The sequence below is a fragment of the Endocarpon pusillum genome, assembly GCF_000464535.1.
Source record: "Endocarpon pusillum Z07020 unplaced genomic scaffold scaffold5164, whole genome shotgun sequence".
NCBI lineage: Eukaryota > Fungi > Ascomycota > Eurotiomycetes > Verrucariales > Verrucariaceae > Endocarpon > Endocarpon pusillum.
The window spans coordinates 26981-46832 of record NW_006916486.1 but is presented as its reverse complement, the minus strand read 5'-3'; the positions used below and the strand labels follow the sequence as shown (position 1 = coordinate 46832).

General features: G+C 44.2%; 4 protein-coding genes across 4 annotated transcripts; 2 read left to right on the top strand and 2 right to left on the bottom strand.

The window, feature by feature from the left end:
• Nucleotides 1-1005: 1005 nt before the first annotated feature.
• On the top strand, nt 1006-2695 carry EPUS_08776 (uncharacterized protein; the record flags this gene model as incomplete). Its single annotated transcript, XM_007806203.1, has 3 exons — nt 1006-1075; nt 1128-1266; nt 1324-2695. 3 exons carry the CDS (start codon nt 1006-1008, stop codon nt 2693-2695), a joined length of 1581 nt encoding a protein of 526 aa, XP_007804394.1.
• Nucleotides 2696-5238: 2543 nt separating this feature from the next.
• On the bottom strand, nt 5239-5731 carry EPUS_08775 (uncharacterized protein; the record flags this gene model as incomplete). The annotated part of the gene is made up of 3 exons (XM_007806202.1): nt 5239-5346; nt 5443-5502; nt 5564-5731. The coding sequence occupies 3 exons, from the start codon at nt 5729-5731 to the stop codon at nt 5239-5241; spliced, it is 336 nt and encodes a 111-aa protein (XP_007804393.1).
• Nucleotides 5732-13266: 7535 nt separating this feature from the next.
• On the top strand, nt 13267-14344 carry EPUS_08774 (uncharacterized protein; the record flags this gene model as incomplete). Its single annotated transcript, XM_007806201.1, has 2 exons — nt 13267-13598; nt 13657-14344. The coding sequence occupies 2 exons, from the start codon at nt 13267-13269 to the stop codon at nt 14342-14344; spliced, it is 1020 nt and encodes a 339-aa protein (XP_007804392.1).
• Nucleotides 14345-16127: 1783 nt separating this feature from the next.
• EPUS_08773 (uncharacterized protein) lies at nt 16128-17313 on the bottom strand (the record flags this gene model as incomplete). Its single annotated transcript, XM_007806200.1, has 2 exons — nt 16128-16620; nt 16889-17313. 2 exons carry the CDS (start codon nt 17311-17313, stop codon nt 16128-16130), a joined length of 918 nt encoding a protein of 305 aa, XP_007804391.1.
• Between the last annotated feature and the right edge of the window lie 2539 nt (nt 17314-19852).

The window sequence follows — 19852 nt, the reverse complement described above, 5'->3', positions numbered from 1 at the left end:
AAAGATGAATGTACTCGGTTCATAATTTTCGTCGGGTTGACTGTATCGCTGTAATACTACGGTACATGGCATAAATGTTCGCAGCACGACGCTAAATATCTGCGACTCCAAGCGCTACGGTTACAGATACCCCTGTCGATCCTGCACAGCCGTTCCTGTCAAGATTGGCCCAGCAGACTAACTAGTGGCTCTCTATCCTACTACAGTAAGGGCCATTTACGTGACGTGTAACTTACATAGCGTTTCTAGCGCCGTGCTACGAATACCTACTACTTGTGCCTCCGCCCGTAGTACGCCTTGACAACGCCGCGGAAGGGCCGCAGGGGCCGCCGAGCCGTCTAGTTAGACCTTAAGGGAGCCGAAGGAATTTCAGACAAGACAACCAACATTTTCTGGCGGTGGGCATCCTTCAACCCTCCTCCACACAGAGGCAGAGGTCAACCTCTCAGCTTCCTACATGGGTTCTCTGGTCCCCACAGCACTACCCGAAGAGGCATTCACCTGCTTGCATTAGTCTGGCATTTCCCGTTTTTGTACTCCATGATTGATGTGAATCTGGCAGCCTACAGAACCGCGACGACCCGGTCGCTTTTCCCATCACTGTAGGCCTCCAATCACATCGTGATTGTAGCTCACAGCCAAAGTCGTCCTTCTCCATTACTGCTGCAGCCGCATCCTTCACTGTTCTGGAAACCCTGTGGGGAAGTATTGGACTAAGGAAGCCCAGGCCTACTCTTCGAGTATTGTCTTCCCGCCTCCGAATAGTGATGACTCGTTGAACATTGAAAACAGCTGGGTATATGAAGTAGGCTTGAATTGTTAGTTGAGTATTTCGAGCGGCTTTGCTCTGATTGTTGCACCGAAAAGCCTCTCAAGCTGTACTTGTGTTATTCGTTCGCTTTGTGGGATTGCCTTCTTTAATACAACATTCAGTCCTTCGTTGGCCCTTGTAAGAATGCTTGGTGCCAGAGAGACATATTCCCATCGTTCAGTCTAGTTCTCGATATGCGGCGAGCTATTACTATCCTTTTCGTTGGCAATGCTGTGGCATTAGAACATCAAATTGGCGGTATAGGTATACCGTCGACGTGCTCTTTGAGATGGGTGTAGGCATTGATGAATGCCAGATTCTTACTCCAAAACGACGACTGCTGCGTTCCCAGTGCAAATTGAAATGGTGCAAAGCATCCACGATAATGCACCACCGTGGGATGCCAGAGCTGTGGATGAAGAAGAGATCTTGCTTTCAAAGAACCATTTGGTTGTGTGAGTTGTGCTTATTCATCCGTGGATGACGCCCGAAAAACGGGCTGATAAATTCAGGGCATCTCCTACACCCCTGGTCGATGGCGAAAGTGGATATTACCTTAAAAGAACAGCTGAGACGACACCCATGAGCACTAACTCAGCCTACATCATCGAAATCAGGTCAGACGACGAAGCCGGTGAGGCAATGCTGTTTCCTCGGCAGGTGGAGAGTTCAGCAAGCGGGTTGTTGCGAACGGCATCAGGTCTGATAGGTGATGAGGCAACATCGACGATTAATGCTCCAGGGAACTCTACTGCCACACCGGAGGCTTCTACTGATTCTACAGCGTCAACATCACAGAGTCCGTTTTCTGCTATGCCTACGACTTCTCTGCCGCCGATCCAGTCATCAGTTGAAACGCCAATTGCAACCCGGACCTCTCCAGCTCCAACTTCAGCTTCACCTTCTTCACAACAGGCTTCAACTTCGGCTTCTCAATCAGAAGAAGCGCCAGCGGGATCTACACCTGCATCTCTGTCATCGAATTCCGAGACTGCTGTAATGTCCTCAGTTGTGGAATCATCAGTATCTTCACCCGGTGACCAGTCAGATAGCCCTGCCGCTCCTTCGACGATTGCCATCAGGGCTTCAACCACGCTACCACCGTCCCAAATTACTCAGCCAGTCATTCCTCTCCCAGGGACAACTTTGACACCCAACTCTGCCGGCCAATTCGTGGCTGATAACCAGACACTAGTTCCAGGAGGCTCTGCCATTAGCATATCTGGAACCGCAGTCTCACTGGATCCATCAGCAACAGAACTCGTAGTAAATGGCACTAGCGCTATCAGTGTTATTCCTACTACTGTCTATCAAACCCCACAGCCACCAACAATCCCCCTAGCAGGAACAATTTTAACACTTAATCCCGCCTCAGAATACGTAGCCGGTACACAAACATTGATCCCAGGAGGCCCTGTCATTACCATCTCAAACACGGCTATCTCACTCGATCTATCAGCAACAGAAATCGTCGTAGGTAATACTAGCACCGTCAATCTCGTTCCTACTACCGTCTACCAAACCCCACAGCCACCAGCAATCCCACTGGCAGGAACAACTCTGACGCTCAGCTCTGTCTCAGAATACGTGGTCGGCACACAAACGTTGATCCCAGGAGGCCCTGTCATTACCATCTTAGGTACAGCTGTCTCACTCGACCCCTCAGCCACCGCCGTCGTTGTGAGCGGAATCAGTACGAACAGGGGAGCGAGTGGGTTTATAACCAGGGGTCCGAGTGGGGTACCAACTAGGAATGCGACGGTGACGGCGACGGCGACGACGATCATAGAGCCTTATACTGGAGTGGCATCGAAGAATAATATTGATGGAGTTGGATGGTGGATTTTTGCCATCCTTGTGGTGGTGAATATGTTCATGAACTAATCATTTGACGGGCATATAGAGGCAAAGGATGACATTGAGTGATAATTATAGTAATATCAATATCTGACGCCGTTTGCTCGTCCAGATGCACTATCGATCCTCAAGAATGACTGGAAGTTAAGGGAGTCGGAAGACTCAGGGCAGTAATCCCGCTTCCGACCCATGGGCGTACAAGTCCAACCAAGGCTCCATTCTTACTGGCTATCAGACCAATCCATCTCGGGCACGGACGGAAATCCAAGTTAGCCAATAACTTGAGTCCTTTCAAGCCTCATAAGGGCAAGGCTGAAAAGCGGGATTCATCTCCCGGGGTAGAAAGGTACGACATGCAGTTACGTCTCAATTGTCCCTGACTTCCGTACCCACAAAATGAAGCTGTCTCCTCATCATGCATATGTCCGCTACAGCTCTAGCTGATTATGTTGTTTTCTCTTCTCTCTATCTTATCCTCGTCGAGAAGCACATCTTTTTCGCTTTCCATACTCCATACTTACTACTAGTTTTTGGTGTTCTACTTGCCAAGGCTGCAGCAAAATCATGAAGCTAAATCGCGGAAATGCTAAGTTAATCTCAACTAGGAAGGTGTAGCATTCCGTGACACAAGGAGAGTAGTAAGAGCTCAAAAACTGAGACTGGACATGGATGAGACGAGGGTGAACAGTCTAAGTAGTACTTAGACTGAGTTGTGGCGATGCTGGGTAAGTAGAGGCCAGGAAATGCTTAGTAACTGCCTGTGCAAAGAGGCCGTAAGACTCGGTCAAGTTGGCGGTGCTCACACCCGCGTCTTGACCTCTCTAAATTCCATTTCCACTTTTGAGATCTGAGCACACGTGACTGTAACCTGAGCGAGGCTGTTCCGAGCCTTTACCCGCCCTGAGCAGCCCGGTTTGACATCCGTTAGGTTGCCCAGGTTTTAACCCCCCGTCCCCAATCACTCGTGGATTAACTCGTATTACAACGGCTTGTAGCGCGACAAATCAATAGTACAGCAGTTTAGCGCACAACGGTAGTTATGTAGTACCTACAATTCGTACTTAAAAAGCTTGTCGCGTGACCATCCATAGTACCACGTTCTGTTGCACAACGACCTACAACTCGCATTTCAACGTCTTACAGTGGGCTAAGTTGTAGTACCATTATCGAAGGCCCAACTTTGGGTTCATTTGAAGGATTTTCAATGGCTGCTGCCTCACAATTCATGCATAGACATGGTTCATCCTCGCCACGAATATCAAGGACGGTGCGGAATTAGTATAACACTTGGGAATGTCTGAAGGGAGTTCTTCATTTCATGCACTTCCTTTTGATCGAATTTCTTACATGATGACGTATAATACCTCAGGATGTTATGACGTGTTGAAGTATGCTTCCCTCCCATTTGCAAAGCTTGTTGAACAACATCTCGCTCTGTATCTCGAAGCGAGTTTGCCGAATCACTCCCCGCGAGATTAGTACTCAGATACGACGAGGTAGAAGACGACCACCACTTCTCTCTCGGCCGTCACCTCTTTCGACCCCTTTGTTCCTCCTCTTCATCCGACCATTCAACCTCCTCCTCCTCCTCCTCCTCCTCCTCCTCCTCCCACGCAGCATGTTCCGTATCTTGCCCCTTCTGCCTTTTCTTCGGGCTGCCACTTCTCGACGTGCTCTGACTCGCGGCCTCTTTGGCAAACTTTGCACATTCCGGTCCCACTCAGTCTCGCTCCTCCATATCTATTCCCACTCGTCAGCGAAGTTTCCTTAGTTCACCTCATTGCAGGCACGTTCCCAGTACTCGAATATCGTGTATGCAAATTAAGCGAAGAGAATCTCAATACCGGCCTCAAACTGCTGTATAGGCACATTGTGATATAAGCGAAACATTTTAGATAAGCACGAACGATCGGCGGACCACAGGCTCATGTAGAGAAGTCTATAAGGTGGATGAATGACGTTAAGCTCCGATCAACTCAAATCGTAAGCAGTAGGCTTGCGTAAAGGATATAAAGCAGAGAGAAGTCAAGTTCTAAAATCATTGAACGGAGTTGACGAAGAACAGTAAGCTTCGATATGTGCATAGAAAATCCAGGACGTCAACAATAAAAGCAAACTATCGTCATAATATTGAAAGTTGGCATGACATAAGTTGTAGAACCTAGATTGGTTTAAGGAACAAAAAGAAGTCACCGTTGTTGAACTAACTTCCCCAATCGTACTTTTGTTGGTTATAGAATATTGAGTACTTTTAAGAAGGCAATTCACAAGCAGAACCATACAGTAACTTTTGCAAAGCATTAAGAAATCCCGGTTCGATTTCGAAGCCATCATGAGCTGGGCGAAGTGTCATACCCACATTCTTCTTGAGTCTCGAGAGTATGACGTGACACGCTGACAGACAACAACTAGATCTATGGGGTTATGTCGGGGACACAGCATTTGATGTCGTCGCCTCCGGGGCAGTATCCACTTTGAAAATTTTGGTTAGTTCTGTAAAGTGAACCGATAGAGACATTGCGTTCTAATGAGAGAAAGCTTCCAAAGGGGCGTGGAGGGGCAACCTTACCTTACAAACCTGCCTCCTTTGCAGCCTTTATTTGTATTTCTGCAAGAACCCCGGGTCGAATATGGGGCAGCACATGGTTTGAATTGACAGCATTGAACATTATTGGGAGCTAGAGTGAGAGATTTCATGTTAGCAGAACCCCAGAAATAGTTTAATCATGAACGATAGAATACAGCATTTGTAAGTCAGATGGTTGACTACTTACTGTTCGGACAAAACCCAGGCACACTAACAACAGCGCAACTATCCGTTCGTTGGCAAGTCCCTTTCCCCTACAATGGTCAGCACCGACTAGCTTAATCAGCTATTGAAAGAGAAATGCATACGTTCAGACTGCCTTTGCCGCTCACTGTGCATGCATCGCCTATTGCTCGAGAGGCAAGGTGATCAACAGTTCGAGCGACGGCCTCGCCATCAACAGGGATAGGTTCGGCAATTGGATTGGCCAAGGCCACCACAGTAAACATGAGAAGACTGAGCTTCATGATGCTCATTGCTGCACCGGTCTGATCAGTGACGAAGATGTATGTTGAAGTTATGGGAATATGAGCTCTCACAAAAGGCTCGAAGGGAAAGGAGCTCGTCTTTATACGCAATAATCTTGGTGCTGTCAACGAAGTTAATAGCTGTATCCAAACAAGCAGTTGATTCTCACAGCTCTAGAGCCAGGCAGAATGTGACTTACTGCGAGACTTGCTGCAGAATGAAACGTTTCGCTTAATTGAAGCTATCTTCTGCTATTTCAAGAGCAAAAATCGCGCCAATGCACAACATGAATATTCCCGCGTACGAAAGTGTCTGGACTCAGGTCTAGAATTCAGTAAACTGGCGTTGTTCGTGTAGACTGCAGGAGCAGTCCAACTATACGATTAGTGCCTACCTGCCAAGCATAAATATGGCTAGTTGCGGCACATAAGGGTCGCGGTTCCTTTTGAACCAAGATTCGGTTCGACATTACGGAGTACTCCGTACTGATTCGATATTCAGTTGTCTATCGTCATCTGTGGCTCCTTGAGATTCAATGCCATGGTATGGGCACGAAGCTTGGGTGTAGGATGAATTGTCTAAGGCAGAGGGTCACCTCTGGGCAACGGGACGGAAAGAGCTAGTCTACTAGCTAATGGCAGGGCCGTTACGTAACATTCAAGATCCAGAGGTACTGAGTTTCACCGATGCATTGCAAGATGGTGTGCAGGCCCCGCTAGCTTTATGGTCTGTGATACAGAACCCTTGTGCCGTGCCTCACATGATAATATTCAGACAAAAGCTGAGCATGCAAAGCGAGCCTCGACCATAGTGTCTCTGTGGTTGCGGTAGATCAGGTAACGCCAAGAGCTGAATATCTACATCTACTACTTACCAGGAGAAGGGGTGATAAAAAATGTGAGCTAAGTGCCGTTAATAGGAATGACAACTATTCTGTCAAATGAGGACCATATTAGTATGGTCAGAGATGCATACTTTGACCACAGTAGGATCATATTTTTGACACATAACGTTGTAAATGATAAAATCTTATTGGATTACAGATGTCTTAGCTAAATATCCTAGTACACTCTAAGCAATCTTACGGTTAGGCTAACTCTAAGCGCACTTTAGCGGCTCTTTTACCATTTTTTAAAGTGGCTTTCTTCCTGCTAAGTAGTATTTCACAGAGCGAACCCTGTGATGCTAGCCATCTCCGGCCAGACTGGAACAGGAAAGAGAAGACGATAGGCATCAACTGTGCAGCACGGTGCGATGAGCAGCGTCAGGAACAACAAGGATGGGAAGATCAAGATAAACTAGAGGAGGGTACCAGGTCGCTAGACCGAGGGGAGCTCTTCTAGAGGAAGGACAGGTGTGGGACCCTGCCAAGACAGATGCTCGTGGAGTGATCATAAGCAAAAGTTGAACAACGAGTTCTCTTTTCTATATAAGCAAGTTTCTTCTCATAGTTTGATATTTTCTCTCCTTGTTCTGTAGTCAACTCATGGTTTCACACTCAGCTTTAATTCACGTGGTTGGCTTGTGATATGCCCCGCTCTCAGACGGAATACTCGTTGTTGCTTCATCAGAGTCAGCCTCTTGAAGTAGCTCAACACGAAGATATAATACTTCGGACAATAATAGTATCAAAAACCGCCATATTAGACGGCATACTTTATACGCGAGCCTAGTCCTAGAGGTCTCAAAACTAGGCCGTTAGACCGTCGCGTAAACTTAACAAAAGTTCGAAGGGACATCAGAAACGGGACCGGATATGGGTAAAGCGAGAAGGTGAGCGAGAGGGCCTAAGCTGAGGCGAGGCCAAAGTTGAGCTGGGTGGCTAATTCCTGAGTCAGGCAGCGACAGAGGCCAACCCCATTGGGTGCCAAGGCGCGGTCAAGATGCGGTGCGGGATCCACTATTCTTACAACAGCCATTCCCTAATCTTACAACTGTTGTAAGATTTAGCAAAACCTTATTCTTACAACAGCCTAATTAGGTAATAGGGCTTCTCAAATAGGCCTAGCTTTCACCTTTTCGGGTTAGATCAAAAACTTTGTAGAAACGCGTAACCTGTCAGGACTCAGGAATCAAACACCAACAATCATTGCGCAGCAGGATGGACCCCGAAACTGTGTTACATCCGGTGCAAAATCGGGGCCATCAGAGTTCACATCTGCTAACAAATTATTAGCAGATGCAATCTATCTGACATATAGTCCAACACATGAAGTCAACTATTCCTCCTTTTAGAGGAAACAGTATGCCATAATCCTTGCCAGACCCGAATCACCTGTTCATGAAATTCTTACAGATCCCTTTGAATTTGACGACGATCCTTTTGTCAACAACTTTAATAATGAGAATCTTAGTGACGACTAATTAGATTGTGACGCCGATAATTTGCTAGATACGGGCGAAGAGTCAGCTACCTCTGTCTCTTTTCCGGAGCGCAATCGAATCCCTGTTGATGAGTTGTATCTGCTGCAAAATCAGCGCCCATGGAAGATATTTCCTCCTAAAGAGAATGAGTTTAACAACGACAACTCTTCTGCGCCTAATTCTGACATTCTACCTCTTCTGATTGAATCTTTTGAATCGCAAAATGCAGCTTTATAAGCTGTCTAAGACTAGGCTTGAGAGCATGGCTATACGTTGAGAATTCGCTTGTTAAGGAAACGTCAGAAAGATAACGCGCATCCTTTCTTTATCTATTTAGAATGCGATCATAGAGGCAGAAATAACCCTATATCAAAGACTAATAATAAACGCCTTCGAAAGAGCTTTTTAAGACGATAAGACTGCCTTTTTCGCTATTTAATTAGCTAGTCTAGAAAGGAACCTAACGGACTATAGATAATCTAGTACTCAGAAGCGCCTTATGTTACGTGTTACGTTGGAAGCAGGCAACGAGTGCGCGAGATCTTCAGCCCATGTTGAGTGCTATCCTAAGACTGAAGAGTCGACGGTGAGGGCTCTGAGGTCGCTTCTATATAGCAAGCATGCCCCTTACTAACGTCTAGTGCTAATTAATACCTGGCGCCCTAGCGCTAGCAGGCGATAAGCATAGCAGCCGTGACACCTTATAATACTTATAACTATAGCCTATCCTTCTTCTCTACTACCTATCTAATTTATTGCAGAAATACTTAAAAAAGCAAGCTAGAGCTGCTTAAACAGATTAAGAATAAATAAATATTGTAGATATCTGCCTAAGATACCTTATCCTTATTATAGGCGTAGTTTCCTGAGGCCTTTATAACTCTCTAAGACATTAAGAATATCTATAGTAACGTTAAGAAGACTATGAATCATAGCCTACTAGCGATTTAGGCCATGATGTTAAAGCTTAGAGACGAATACTAGTTCTATTACACTCTTGATAATTATAATAGATTAGAGAGAGTACTATTCTTTTATAATAAGTCTCTATAGCTTCTACGCCTCTTCCTAAGAAGCTATGTCCTTAATTCTATATATAGAATAAACTAATTTAATCTCTTCCTACTTAATATTATCAGATTTATAGTGACAAATAGGTCGTTTATAATTAGCCAGACTTTTCTAATTTATAAAGAAGAGGAGAATTATATCTAGGTCTTAAGCTAGATATAAGATCTTTATAAAGAATATAGCTTGCCTACTCCTGAGTCTATTATAACAGATAAAGCAGGAGGCCTTTATAATGCCTGCGCTACTATTTAGCCTAAAGTGCCTTATCTTCTCTGTTATTAGCATATTAATAAAGACGTAAAGGCATACTATTAGAAGTATTAATTAGAAAGGACGGATTACCTTTCTAATAAGGCCAGAAGAGCTATTATTAATAAGTAACTTAAGGAGTTTAATAACTTCTAATTATAGTTACTCTATATATAAACAGAAGAGACTTATAATTGAATATAATAGATAATTCTATAGCATTATTAATATGTATAATAGAAAATTCTTAGCTATTTAACTTATGTTTAGTTATCTTTTAAAAAGACCTTTATTTAAGTATAAACTAACAAGATTAAATATTATAATTATATTAATAGCTTAAAAATAAAGAGCATACATTAAGCTATTAAATAGCAAATAATATCTAAACAAGCTTATCTTAACAATATAGTAAACTATCTTATAAGGTATCTTGATATTTATAACTAACAGCTTTAATAAAAACTTAAATACAACTAGCAAAATAAAAGGACTAATCTACAAAATCTTTTATATTATAAACTCTATAGTTATATTAGTTACTATACTATTAATTAGATTAAAGAGCATTATTAATTTTATAACTTGACCCTCTAAAACACTTATTTGTTACTAATAGCTTATAAACAAGTATTTATAACAACAAAAGGCTTACCCTGTACTTATATTCTATAGTAACGAATTTAAGATTATCTTGCTCTTAAGATAGCTGATTTTGACGCTTAATAGAGGGTTGACCACTTTTAAGAAGTAGCTAAGCTCGCTCTTATTCGTAAGATTATTAATCTACTAAGCGTCAGAACTTAGTATACAAAGTCTCAAAAGCGTTAACTATCTCTATTTAAAGTTATTCAGGGCCAGGTTAACTCTTTATCTATAGCAGATTCTTGAAAAGGCAGAAAGCAAGCAAAAAATACTCTATTTACAGGCAGAACGTATACTTAAGAAGAATAAAAAGAGAGTTTATATATAGGCATAGCTTAGTAGCCTATTTTGATTAACGACATTAATATAGAGATAAAAGAGGACTATTATAACAGTAAAGAAGACTCTTTAGGCGCTAAGCTTTATCGTTAACAACGTCAAAAGACTACCTAGCCTTAGCCTGGTCTTCAAATTCAAGAATAGATAAAGTATATATCTCTGCAGGCAAAGACTATATCCCCTTTTTCTACATTAATAAGAACAGTACTACCGCCTCCTTCTGTATTAATAAGAACAGTAACGCTGCCTCTTCTATATTCATCTTTACTAAAGCTCCGAACGCCCTCTCTATTTGCCTTACTCGATCTTTCTTTATTCGAAACGTCTCTGTCTTTGCCCTTTCTATCATCTGTTCTAAATAGCTATTTTTAACCTTCTCCGCCGCCTCCTCCTTCTTCTCCGCCTCCTCCCCTGTTTCTATAGACCACAGTATCGCTAATGACCTTACTAGCGAAGAAACGACTATGCAAAGAGAAGCTACGGCCACTGAGATATAGAAATGGATAAGAAGAAGGAGAAAGAGAGCATACAGTCAATCAGAGCAGATATTAAGCTATAAAAGGCCTTAATTCTACGAATACAGCGCCTGTCAACGCTCTCAACGCCCTATTTGCGCATTCAGTGCTCAAATCATTCAGAATCTGATTATGTAAGCGAGATTTATTACAGGGCACAATAGCACAGAGTAGGTCAATCTGGGCGCAAATTTGCTATATCTGTGCTATTTGCACCTGCTCCTTCCTCAGCGAGTCCCTCAGCACTTGAATATCTGTGTTCCTCGCAGAGTTGTAGTAGGTGATAACAAAACCCGGGGCCTGTACTTCTGTAGGCGTAGTTTTAGTGTAGGCCCCATAGTAAAGATTAGCATCAAGTACATAGTGCGGTAGTTTGAATCACCTATTTCGATTGTTATAAGAATAAGGATTTTCAATATTTTACAACTATTGTAAGAATAGTATGCGGCTTATTCTTACAACAGCCCCAATTGCCTCTTTGAGAAGCCCTATTACCTAATTAGGCTGTTGTAAGAATAAGGTTTTGCTAAATCTTACAACAGCCCTAAGATTAGGGAATGGCTGTTGTAAGAATAGTGGATCCCGATGCGGTGCAGGATACTTACCCCTATGGTCGGACACAAGATTGATTTTTTCCCCCAATTCCATCCATCCAGAGCGGTCGCTGCTTTAAGCTGAGCCGAGACATAGCGCGTCAGAGTAGCCCTGAGCAGAGGCTGAGCAGGTGACTAAGGAGTTAGCAAGACCCGGTTCTGGTCCAACTGGTGCCGTTTTAGGGCTCTCAGACTCAGCTGTACTAACTGCTCACTTTATTCTATCAGTGTTGTAGCCAAGCCTGCTGTCTAGAGCTTAGCCGCTTCCTTTAAGCTCCTCCTTCCTTATGGCCTAACTTACGGAAAGTGGGTTAGGGTAAGACGAAAGACTTCTCTACATTGATACCGCAGCCTAAGGCCAAAGATTTATCTCCTTTGTGCAGCTTTGTAGCGTACACTCCTTAAGGGAATTCGTTTCCCTCGGGAAATGTTGGTATCTTTGTGCTGCTCAGAAGGGTACACTCCCTAGGGAATCCAAATTTCTGAAGAGAAGATTTTCGTTATAACAGCAGAAAAAAGGTATCTTACTCCGTATCACATTCTTCGCCCACATCTAAACTTCTCAGCACTAGCAAAAAAGGGAATTCTATCTACGATTCATTTATCCTTTTATGATAAGTTGCCTTCCGGGTATGAAGCGAAGCATTATACCCAACTGAGGCCGGCCTTGAGGGGAGGAGTAACGAAATCTCTATGGTCTTGCCTCAGAATTTTATTAGCAAGGCTACAAAAAGATTCAAGCCGTACAAGGATTTCATTTCTTCCAAAAACTTAACATCTTGACCAGTATTCAACTTTTTTTTGGGCCACCGACCTTAATTCTTTGCTTAGAGTGCCATACAGTCGTTTCTGAAGCGCGTGGTAAGGAGGATGTAATTCTCGGGCTGATACGGCGGTGGTACGTTTAGAATTCTGCTAATACATACTGCAGGCCTGTTGGAACTCAGAATAGTTGGGAAACGTATTATTGTTGAGCAATAACGCGTCGATGGCGGCGATATGAAAAGGAAGGAAGATTTTCGTTCAGTGGTATTTTGCGTAGCAGCGCTAGTAGACACTTTCAGCGAAGCGAGTGGTTACTGACATGGCGAGTTAGTTAATGTTTCTTTGCCCTGCACGGATAATCTGCAGATCCTGGTTTACGGTCATTGTCAACGGTGCACAAAGGTAGGGATGGGATGTGTTTTGGTCTCTGATAGATAATAATCTTGTTTATGAAGCTACAATTGTCAGAATCCATGCGCATATGATACGTATGTGTTACGTATCAGCAGGATGATACAGGGTCCCCGCATGCGAAACGCACGAAACGCTCTTGTAACTGGTACGCCCTGATATCTATGGCAGTGAGCATTGCTATACGCATTGGACGCCAGCTGCTGTTTCTGAGTCATTACAGTAATGCGCTTCTATGCTATTAGTATGAGCAAATGCTCCTCTTGATAGGTGTAACTCAATCGATTGAATCCTCTCTCTCTGGATACTGCTTATCTAATCAGTATCTCCGTACGCTATTTGCTACATCCTCTAACAACAATAAGGCAGGGCAGTCTGATCTAGTTAGCATGGTACAAGGAATGTGTGGTCGGCTATTGCTGGCAATCTGATGAGGCCTGGGAAAGATCGGCCGATGGCTATACCAAAAAGCGTTAGAGGATGCACGGACCTCCTCCATGATTCTATAACTACTCACCATAGTTGAATGAGCCTTCAAGTATGAAACCAAACATCATCTAAACAATATTCTGCAAAGACGAATACTACAAAATGGAGAGTCAGAATAACGTCGCCTCTCATGATGTTTGCGCCGAGCTATCATCCCCGGCACGTGAACAAAGCGGACACTCTCTAAATTCACATTACCATCACCTTCGCGGAAACAGCAACAGCAACAGCAATAGCGGAGACTGCGAGACCATAATTACCAATCCATTGCTGTGCAGATTTCTTTCTTATCTCAATGCCGGAAGAGTTGCCTGTCCTCAGGGCGACCATACCTACCATACCTTCACCCTGCAGCCAAGAGCATACACGAAGACTTTGGAATCTCTGCGCGAGTCTGATTCTGAGGTTTGGGGATACGTCTTAAACAAATTAAGGTATGTATCTATTAGGAACTTAAAACTAGGATTATTTACTAATACCTTTCTTTTGCAGACACGATCTTATCGAAGACGAATTTCTAATCATTAAGATGCCCAGCTCAACCCACGACATAACGGTTGACCAGATTGGTGATTTGATCAAAAGCCAATTAGCCATTATGGTCGAAACAACCTCAAATCAAGACACAAAGAAACTCATCCAGGATATTAAAGCTGGCCTTGCTAGGTCAGTCTGGCTTGATGATTCAAAAAATAAACGTGAACCCGATCAACAATTCCTTGTCAAAGGCTCTTATTACCCAGGAGTCATAATCGAGTTCGCATATTCACAGTCCTTTCAAAAGCTACGACGAAAAGCTTATGATTTTATCGTCGGATCAACTGGCAGTGTTCAACTTGTGATTGGTCTAGAAACAGGAGATAAAAAGTCAAAGTCATTTAAGATCTCAGTTTGGCGACCAGAATTTTATCGATCTGAGAATCGAGATGCTGTGAGAATGAAGACTATCACTGAACGGGATATCATACGAGGCAGTGATGGCACGCTCAAGCCTGGATGCTTGAGATTCCATCTCCGGGACTTTGACGAAGACCTGGCAATCAAGTATCCCTATGCCGAATTGACTAAAGAGATCACCCTGGACTATGATGTTCTAGCCAGGTACCTCATTTGTGCTGAGCAGTTTGATGTACCGCGGCGATCCCCACGCCGGGACATTATAAAGGCACCCTATGAGTGAAAGATCGGGGAGATCGGGAGGGGCAGGAGCGATTGTGGGGCTTTGATTTCGAATGGAGCAAGACTGAGATGAGGTGGGGAGTAACTTGATTGCTCTCGCCCTTGCTTACTACACCTACCTTAAACGAAAGTTTTATCAGGCTCCTCCTGGAAGAGACAAGACCGTGGGCTGTGATGTCTCCGCTTCAAGAACATGAGAGCACGAATCTCTATTACAAGGGAGAAGAGAGCTTGCTGAAGAATGTTTGAGAAGAGATCCATGACCCGTGTACATGCAGCAAGTCGTCAATCATAACTCATCATAAGCTGAAGTTCAAGACTGAAAGGAAAAGTAGAAGAACGAAGCAACGAAGGTAAATGCCACAATCACGCCTGCCCAAATCTTCTGGTAGAAATTTCTTTGTAAAACCCTTTGAAAATCTTCAAAGTCGCCCTTCTCCAAAGACATTGAAGTCTGATTCTCTACGAGCCCTTCTTCCGTATCCCACAAATCTGATCCCGTCCCCGTTTCGTTTTCCTTTGCTACGCTTTCACGTGTATGTCCGTCACACCAGAGAAGCTGACTCTCAGGGTCCATTCAGCGGTCCCCTTCAACATCCTGCTGACGGCTGCGTGGTTGAAACAAGCTTCTCCACTACCTCCTTTTGCCCGCAGCGCCTCCGGGATCTCCGTTATAAGTGGCGTTGCTGGGCATCGGACAGAGCCGGAAACAGCCTAAAACCCATGATCCTCCTCATTTCTGTCGCTCAAATGACCTCGGATGGTCTCATTGCTCCGAATATAGAGCGAGGTTTGAATTTCCGCCACCTTCGACCGCCTGCATGAGCGCTGAGCTCTTGTCTTGTATCACAAACCAGACGCATTGTGTATCCGCCGAGGGTCAGGTGGACGGATTGAGCAAAACACCTGCCATAGGGAGCCGTTAAAATGACGGCGGAGATGTAGCTTCAGATGAATTGCCGATCAAAGACGAAGTGCTGATTCGTGGTTGGGCAGTAGCGGATGAAAAGTCAAAGCAGCGGATTGAAGATTGCAGCCAGGGGTCTTGACATGCAGAAAAATGAGTTGGTAGCACATGGATGATCCATGTTGTTAAAGGTGGTTTCAAGCTATCACATGCAACCTTTCCGGGAAGATGGTGCTTTTCGTGTTCGTGGAGCAGATTAGGCCTTGCATTAAACAGACAAAGTCTAATACTTTTACAGGGGTCTTAGAGCTTTCGACGTATCCAAAAGGAAAAAATCTTTAATTACAATATGTCCATAAATTATTTTATATACTCATTTTTAAGATAAATGTCTTATTATATTTACTAGAAATAAGATTGCTAGGATTCAAATGTTGAATAGACCTGAGATCTCTGCCGAATGGACCGCTCCCAACGCATTCCGCTAGTAGAACAACGTAAATGTTGTGAGAATATGTAATCGAAGGACTTTAAGACGGTGACAAGAGGATTGATATGGTCAAGTCATCCACTGCGAAGGATGTATGCGTAATAGTACTGTCATGCTGTTTCAGCTCGCCGGGGTATTTTTATTCTCTACTCTGCGATTACGGAATATTGACACCCCAACTCCACCGAAACCTCCCAAAGCCCAACATTAAATGCCGCCATATTCGACCATGTCCGGTTCCAATAAGGATTCCTACCGAACAAGGTACCTGTTCTGTTGGTACGGAACAGCACAAAACTTGGGTACCGTTGCGTTGGTTACAAGCGTTGATTAAAACGGTTCCGCTGGCTGGGAACACTGCTCCTGATTTAAAGAGCCGCTGTCTTTTCAGCCGCGAGAAGCCGTAAGACTTGAGAAGGTCGAAATCTCGGGGTGGTTGTTGTTCTTCGCATTGTCGGTTGGAAGGAAGCCCTTTGTGTCACGCAGCTTAGGATCCGCACCGTGGTCCAAAAGAAACTTCACAATGTCAACCCGACCGTTTTCGGCGGCCGTGTGGAGTGGAATTCCCAAGGCCATGAAATTGTTCCAATGCTCGTAAGAGAGCTTGTGGTTGTGATATTGAATTGTATTGATGTCGCAACCTTTGTCGAGAAGCATCTGGATGACCTCCAAACAATCCGGCAATGTTCGACGTACGGCGGCATGGGTTAGCTGCCCATGTTCGATCGAGCCACCGTGCTCGAATAATAGGTCGATGACATCGCGTGATGCATTCTCAATGGCCGTTGTTAAGGGCGTCCAGCCGTAGCTGCATTGAACGATGGGGTCGGCTCCATGGGACAGAAACCATTCACAAAGCGGACGATTGTTAAAAACTCTCCTGTCATTACTTGTCAGCTTTTGTGACAATGAGCTAGGACAAGCCATACACGATTAGCGATGTACGGTCCGGAGCAAGAGGTCTGTTGATCTCCCAGCCATGTTCTAAAAAAAGGGTCTGCGTTTGGCGAAAATGAAGCGATTAGCACAATCTTGAGAAGAGTGAGATGACTTATTCAGAGGGCCCTCGATAAATGTAAGACCCGGTGAAGGACGTTGTCGAATTGAATGACACTGTCCACAAAAGCGCAAGACCGTTGAGAGCTCACAATAGAGATTCCATCCCATGGTCAACAGCAATCTCGGGATGATGTTGCCGGAACGGGCCATTTTGAGAAAGTAGAAAGGCGACGACGGGTGTGTGGCGCGCTTTCAGAGCCTCACGGAAGACATTGTACAGGTCTTTGTTGGTAAATTGGCCTGTTGCGGTATGTGGAAGCCATTCGTCCTCGTAGATCGTTTTGGCCAGGGCAAGATCACCGCGCAAGGCGGCTTCTTTCAATCTATAGTAGGCGTCGGGAAATGCTTGGGCGCCATTGCTAGCGGTGGGTATTCTTCTACCGCATACTATGTAATCGGAATCATCCGGCTTGAAGGGGTCGTCACACTGCTTTCTCAATTCAGATATAGTAGCGTCCCATGCTGCGACATCATGAAAGATTACTTCAGGTACCTTGGCTGATAAGATAGACATGAAAAGGGGAAATTTGGAGCGTCCGCTGATTCTTAAAAAGGATATGGGAGTGCTAGAAAGGAAGTGTTTCGAGATGTGGCTGTGACGATGTAGAAGTAAAGATCTTGAAGTAAGATCGACTTAAGGCTCCGGCCCCAAGTTCTATAAAGTGGGCAGCCTGAACATCGTCTAAACTTAAGAGGAAAGATATGCTTAACAATAAGATCACGACGCATGTTTTAGGTTGTAGGATTGGAAGAAAAAGTTGACTGAACAAGACTTAAGCAGCTTGAGCAGCCTGAGCAAGCGGCTGAGCAAGCTGCGCTGAAAGTAAAGGTGATAATGCTGACTAACCAGATAGAGGCCCTTCAAAAAGAAATCTTATAAGATAATACCCGTATAGTCGGACATAAGATTTTTTTCCCCCAGTTCTAGTTACGGCCTCTATCCTGAGCGGTGCTGCTTTAACCTGAGCCGAGATTGAGCTGAGACTGAGCTCGTCTGAGCAGCCGTGAGCAAAGGCTGAGCACGGGACTGAGGAGTTGGCAGGACTCGCTTCTGGTCCAACTGGGGCCTGCTTTTGGGCTCTCGGACTCGGTTACAACTGCTCACTTTATTCTATTAGCGTTTCAGCCAAGCCTGTTGCCTGGAGCTCAGCCGCTTCCTTTAAGATCCTCTTGCTTATAGCTGACTTACGAAAAGTGAGTCAGGGCGAGACTAAAGACTTTACATTAATACAGTATTGCAGCCTAAGGCCAAATAGTTTATCTCGTTTATGCCGCTCAGTAGTCTACACTCCTTAGGGAGTTAGTTGCCCTAGAGAAATATTGCGGGATGTGTTAGAAATAATACATTTGCAACAATGCATTCGGCTATTAGGACTTGACAGGACTTTACGTGACCTATCAATAGTAATAGGATCTGTTAAAGGGACCTCACTACTTTTAATTAGGTTTAGCTCTAAAAATCAGTATCTACTATTTCTAATTAGGCTTTAATCATCAAGAACACTATTCGAATAGATTTTGTTACAGAAATAGTGTCTGTCTCTACCTCTGCTGTTGCCATTACAAACCAGTGCCTCTGTAGACCTATGCCTCCGCCTCTGCCTCTGCCTCTGCCTCTGCCTCTGCCTCTGCCTCTGCCACTATAGGCCTATGCTGCTGTTCTGCTACAATCTCTATACATTAACTGCCTCTGCCCTCTTTTTACTAGGTCTTAACACTCGTTGTAATTGTATGTCTTTCTTGAAAAAAGATTTAACTATTAGATTTGTTGAACGGGTATACGGATTAGGAACAGCTATCGACACTATCAACGGTCACAACTTGCATGTAGAGTGAGATCACAGTGCATCTGCACACCAAGTGCAGATCCTGCTAGCGCATGGATCACGTGGTATATCCTGTGCCACCAGCACATGAAATCCTGCACTATACCTGATTAGGAATAACCTGACCGGGCAATATTTGGCTGTACGTGTACAGCCAAATAGTGCAGACTATAGTCTGCTGATCGGCATGCATTCTCAACAAGATTAACTAATACCCTCTTTTTTTAGTCTTACTGCCTTTATTGTTTTAATAAACTTCAATATTAATAACTATAAAGAAAGAGCAATATTTATTCAGTGATAGTATCAACAGAGAGCATATGTCGAACTTGCTGACTAATCGACGGATCAGTGTGGAATAGCAAGTTGTTCTATCTAAATCAGCGCGCAGAGTGCGCATTTATACGTACAGATGCTGCGTAACGTGAAACGCAGATACCAAAAATACATGCGGATCTTATACGAAATGCGTATCAGATCTGTTACAGAACGTATATAAAACGCATAGTCAAACAGCGCTCAAACAGTTCAACAGCATACAATCTTGTCAGACACGTGAGTTTTTACCAATTTTTAACGACAAAGCCTGCCTGCAGTGTCTACGAAAGGGGCATATGAAGGTACAAGAATCTTAGGGCGTCGACAATGCTTATATATAAATATCGTTCACTACATACTACGGCGGGAGGCATAAGTATTGTTAGCGTAAGCTAGTAATGACTAGTTTCATGTACAAGGGCTCAGGTCCTCCGGGAAACCAGTAGGACGATTATGATTGGACAGCATCTCGAAGCCATACAGGCTAATACTTCTTAAGTAAGGTGTGTTTTCGTCAAGGCAGCGTCAGATACAAAATTTCTAGCTTGAAGCTAACTGTTACAGCACGTGAACACGCCAAGCACAGACAGGCACTACGGAGCTGCCTGGCGCTCTGCGAAGGAACTATGACGGACTTGGACAGGACTGGACCCTGAACAGCACACATGGTCAGACCTGGACAACGTAATGATCAGAGGTGATCAGGATGATCAACTCTGAGCACAAATCTTTCAGTCTATATAAGCACGCTCATTTCCCAGATAGTTTCATAGTCTTCGTAGTCAACTCATGTTATCAGCTCATACCCAAGTTGAAGACATTCAGTGATCTATACTTGTACCCCCTGCTCTACCAAACCAACCCTCTTGGACTTGACCCTCGTTGAGACTTGTCTTAACCTGTTGAGCC